The following is a 3,873-nucleotide window of genomic DNA, read 5'->3' as shown; positions in this document are numbered from 1 at the left end:
TCTAATTTGGTAGGCACGATATCTTATTAGATTAAATGCGTATGTTATGGAACGAAAACAAAGCAGGACGAAAAACGCTCTCTTCTTTTGTGGAGAATATTGTTACATTATAAAATAATATTACCAATATTTCAAGAAATAATTATGACTCAATGACTATCTTTTTCCAAACTCAGACTTACTCACACTTACTCTGATAAGGTACAAGATTTCCCGTTTTGCCATTGTATGCATTTAAAAGTTGCCGCAATTTAATTTTATCAATATTATCTATATTTAGAACAATAATATTGCATGTAGGGAGAATCACGTTCTTTCCTGTTAACACGTAACTGTTTTTCCATGGTATGTATTTGTAAGGAAGATTTAAAAAATAGACGTGTTTGGATATGATGTAAAAAAGTTTTAATGACAACCTTAAACGCATTCACTCAAAACTCATTTTATTATATATGTACAAATGTCAGGTTTATTAATATGTCGTGTGTCCTTCTTTCGTTTTAAAATTGGGCTCGTGTGTATAGATTATCTAAGCTTAAATGAAGTTCATTTCACTTATTACTCTTTAAGTTAAGTAAAATTCTGTAATCGTAAGCATAACATTACAACTGTTGTTTTAACTAATAACCGTATGATGAATGTTAGCTTATAGCATGCACTCATCAATGCAAAGTTTGTTTTAAATATTTATGATAGTGAAACAATATACACACTTTTATCAAGAACTTGGGTTAATTTGTTGTTAATATGTAAAATATATTCCCCAACTAAAATGTCCAAATAAATGCAAATTGACCTATAAGAGAAAAGGACTGAGGTTGCTTTCCTGTTGATGTGTAAAACAATTAAAACGTATTTCACTAACTAAAATGGCACAACAAATGCAAATTGACCATCGAGAGAAAGGTAGTTTTTTTTTATGTACGAGCATGGAAATACAAAACATTATACGACGAAACTTCCTCCTCCTGTTACTACGGAAGAGATGAAAAGGACTTGGGTAGAAGTTGATTGATTTATTGATGTACTTTACGTCTAGTGGCAAATTTTGAAGTTTAGAACGAAAATAAAAATAATTTCATGGAGGAGATCTTAAAAACGTTTCCGATTTTGTCATTGTTGGTGAAACAAATTCAGGAGAAATTCACCCTACATCATTAGGATAATACTACATGATAGAAAATAAAACCGCTGTCCCTCCGGCTGATAGATAACATAATTTTGCATGACTAAAAATCCTCTACGTATCTTTCGTAAAATTTTGTACTTATTCTTAATTTTCGTCAAAACCAACACTGCTATGCACTCAACTGTGGGAGATTATTTTTACATTAATTTACTATCTCATTAAATAAACAGTCCAACATATTGAATCTCTATTCGTATTTCTATACAAATGACATGTTTTAAAAGAACTAACTATATGTTTTATTTATTAAAAGAAATTACTGTTTTCATTAATTTTTAACTTATATAATTTTGTCTTAAGAATATTCCAAATGCAAATTTGTTTCAAAATTGTTTGCTTCAATAACCTGTATCGTTGTTTAAATCTTTGTCCGAATCCATAGTCTGAAATGTTAGTGTCTTTTTTTTTTAATTCCGATATTGGTACTTGATTGAATAAATATCATTGAAGGTTATGATTCATAGTCTCCTAGTGAATCATTGAATACCGTACATGCCGTATAGATATATCATTCCAAACCAAATGTTGAGAGTAAAGTGTTCCAGTTGAATGAAATTGAATTCTATTAAATTTATTTTTAGGACAATGGCATGTAACTGGTCAGTGTGTGGTATCTGTGATTTTCGACATGTCACAAAACCATCAATAGTGTGGTGCTCAGAATGTGAAGAAGGACTTTGTGATGACTGCATAGAACACCACAGCATTTCTAAATCATCACGTGATCACAACACAGTTCCTATTAGTTATTACCAAAACTTACCAACTGAAGTTCTCCAAGTTGCACAGTCTTGTACAAAACATAACCAAAAGTACCAAATATTTTGTAAAATACATGACTGTCCATGTTGTAAAAAATGTATTATCGACGAACATAATGAATGTAAGGAGTTTGTTGATATTGATGACGTCATCAAAAACGTAAAGTTATCAAATGCTTTCAATGAAATTGAGCTAACCCTTTCTTGTATGGTCGAGTACATTAAAAGAGTTAAGAAAGATTGTGATGAAAATTTACTTTCCATAAAAGAACAGAAAGAACAAATTGAGACCAAAATAATACAGGCTAGGGTAGCAATTAACAATCATCTTAACTTACTCGAGCAGACTTTAATTGAAACGCTGAGTTTAACCATTGCTAAGAAAAATACAAAAATTCATCATTTCTTGAAATTAGTTGAGAAAACTGATAAAGAAATCAAAGACTTTCAATCCAACCATTTGAAAATAAAGGAACATGCTTCTGAACTGCAGACATTTCTTTTTTTGAAACAAATGGAACACGACATTGCTACAACGGAAGAATATATACAATCTATTAACAAAAGCGGAAGTCTTAACCATCATCATTTTTCTTTAAAGATCGACACAACTTTAGAGAAATTAGCGATCAATGTTACAGTATTTGGAAAAATTGTTGAAGAGACGAGACCAAGTGATATTCTCTTTGTAAGGCATAACAATAAACAAGCCCAGATACTTCCTGTACCAGCCAAGTCTATAGATGACTTAAAACTTACGTTGGTCCAGTCCATCAATACGTATAGTGAAGATGTTAGAGGTTGCACTATGCTTCCGGATGGTAGAATGGTGTTTACCTGTTACAGTTGCCTTGAAAGTTATCTTACTGTAATCAAACCTGACGGTAGGATAGATTTCAAAATAAACACAGATGTTGCTTTTGATGTTGTATATCTCAAAGAGGATATAATAGCTGTAACCTCTGGTAGGTTCTCAGATAATATTAAATTGATAGATACAAAATTTAAGACCGTCAAGAAAACAATTAATGTTGGCTCCAGTAATGATGGCATGGCACTAAAAGATAAAGATTTGATATATTGTGGAAGAGAGAAAGGGTTGAGGAAAATCAGTTTGGATGATGGTTTCGTTAGTTCAATAACGAATTCAAAACTAAGTGAATTGTCGCACATAGCAACATTCAGTGACAATTTTATATATACAGACTGTAAAACAAACACAGTTACATGCACTACTCAACAAGGACAAGTAAACTGGATATTTAAGGATGAAAGTATACTGAAGTGTCCATTTTCTATATCTGTAGACAATGACGGTAATGTGTATGTTGTAGGGCGTGATTCTTGCAATGTGGTAGTTATCTCCCCTGATGGACAACGATATAGACAAATATTACATGTTTTTTCATTAGTAGATCTCCAAAAGCCGTCTGCATTGCATTATGACCTAGTAACAAACAAGTTGTTAATTTCGAATTCGCAAAATAAGGCATTCTTGTTTAATGTGACATCATAAACAAAATACAAAATTGATGTTTTGGAGTCCTTTTTATTTCTTTTATTTCAAATAAAATTTATGAAATCCTTTCTGCACACTAACTACAATCCCCTTCCCGTGAATGTGACCTACCGAATTAGACTATTTACCGGATTTGTTATCACATAAGCAACACGACGGGTGCCACATGTGGAGCAGGATCTGCTTACCCTTCTGGGGCACCTGAGATCACCCCTAGTTTTTTTGTGGGGTTCGTGTTGTTTATTCTTTAGTTTTCTATGTTGTGTCATATGTGTTGTTGTTTGTCTTTTTCATTTTTAGCCATGACGTTGTCAGTTTGTTTTAGATTTATGAGTTTGACTGTCCCTTTGGTATCTTTCGTCCCTTTTTTAAAAGAAGTCCGAGTCCGATGTCAGAATATGAAA

General features: G+C 32.1%; 1 protein-coding gene across 1 annotated transcript; it reads left to right on the top strand.

The window, feature by feature from the left end:
• Positions 1–299: 299 nt before the first annotated feature.
• LOC139483524 (uncharacterized) lies at positions 300–3,535 on the top strand. The gene is made up of 2 exons (XM_071267542.1): positions 300–345; positions 1,771–3,535. The coding sequence occupies exon 2, from the start codon at positions 1,775–1,777 to the stop codon at positions 3,464–3,466; it is 1,692 nt and encodes a 563-aa protein (XP_071123643.1). The 5' UTR covers positions 300–345; positions 1,771–1,774; the 3' UTR covers positions 3,467–3,535.
• Positions 3,536–3,873: the final 338 nt, after the last annotated feature.

Source organism: Mytilus edulis, chromosome 7, assembly GCF_963676685.1.
Source record: "Mytilus edulis chromosome 7, xbMytEdul2.2, whole genome shotgun sequence".
In the NCBI taxonomy this organism is placed as follows: Eukaryota; Metazoa; Mollusca; class Bivalvia; order Mytilida; family Mytilidae; genus Mytilus; species Mytilus edulis.
The sequence above is the reverse complement of the archived record's forward strand: the minus strand, read 5'-3'. Positions and strand labels throughout refer to the sequence as shown.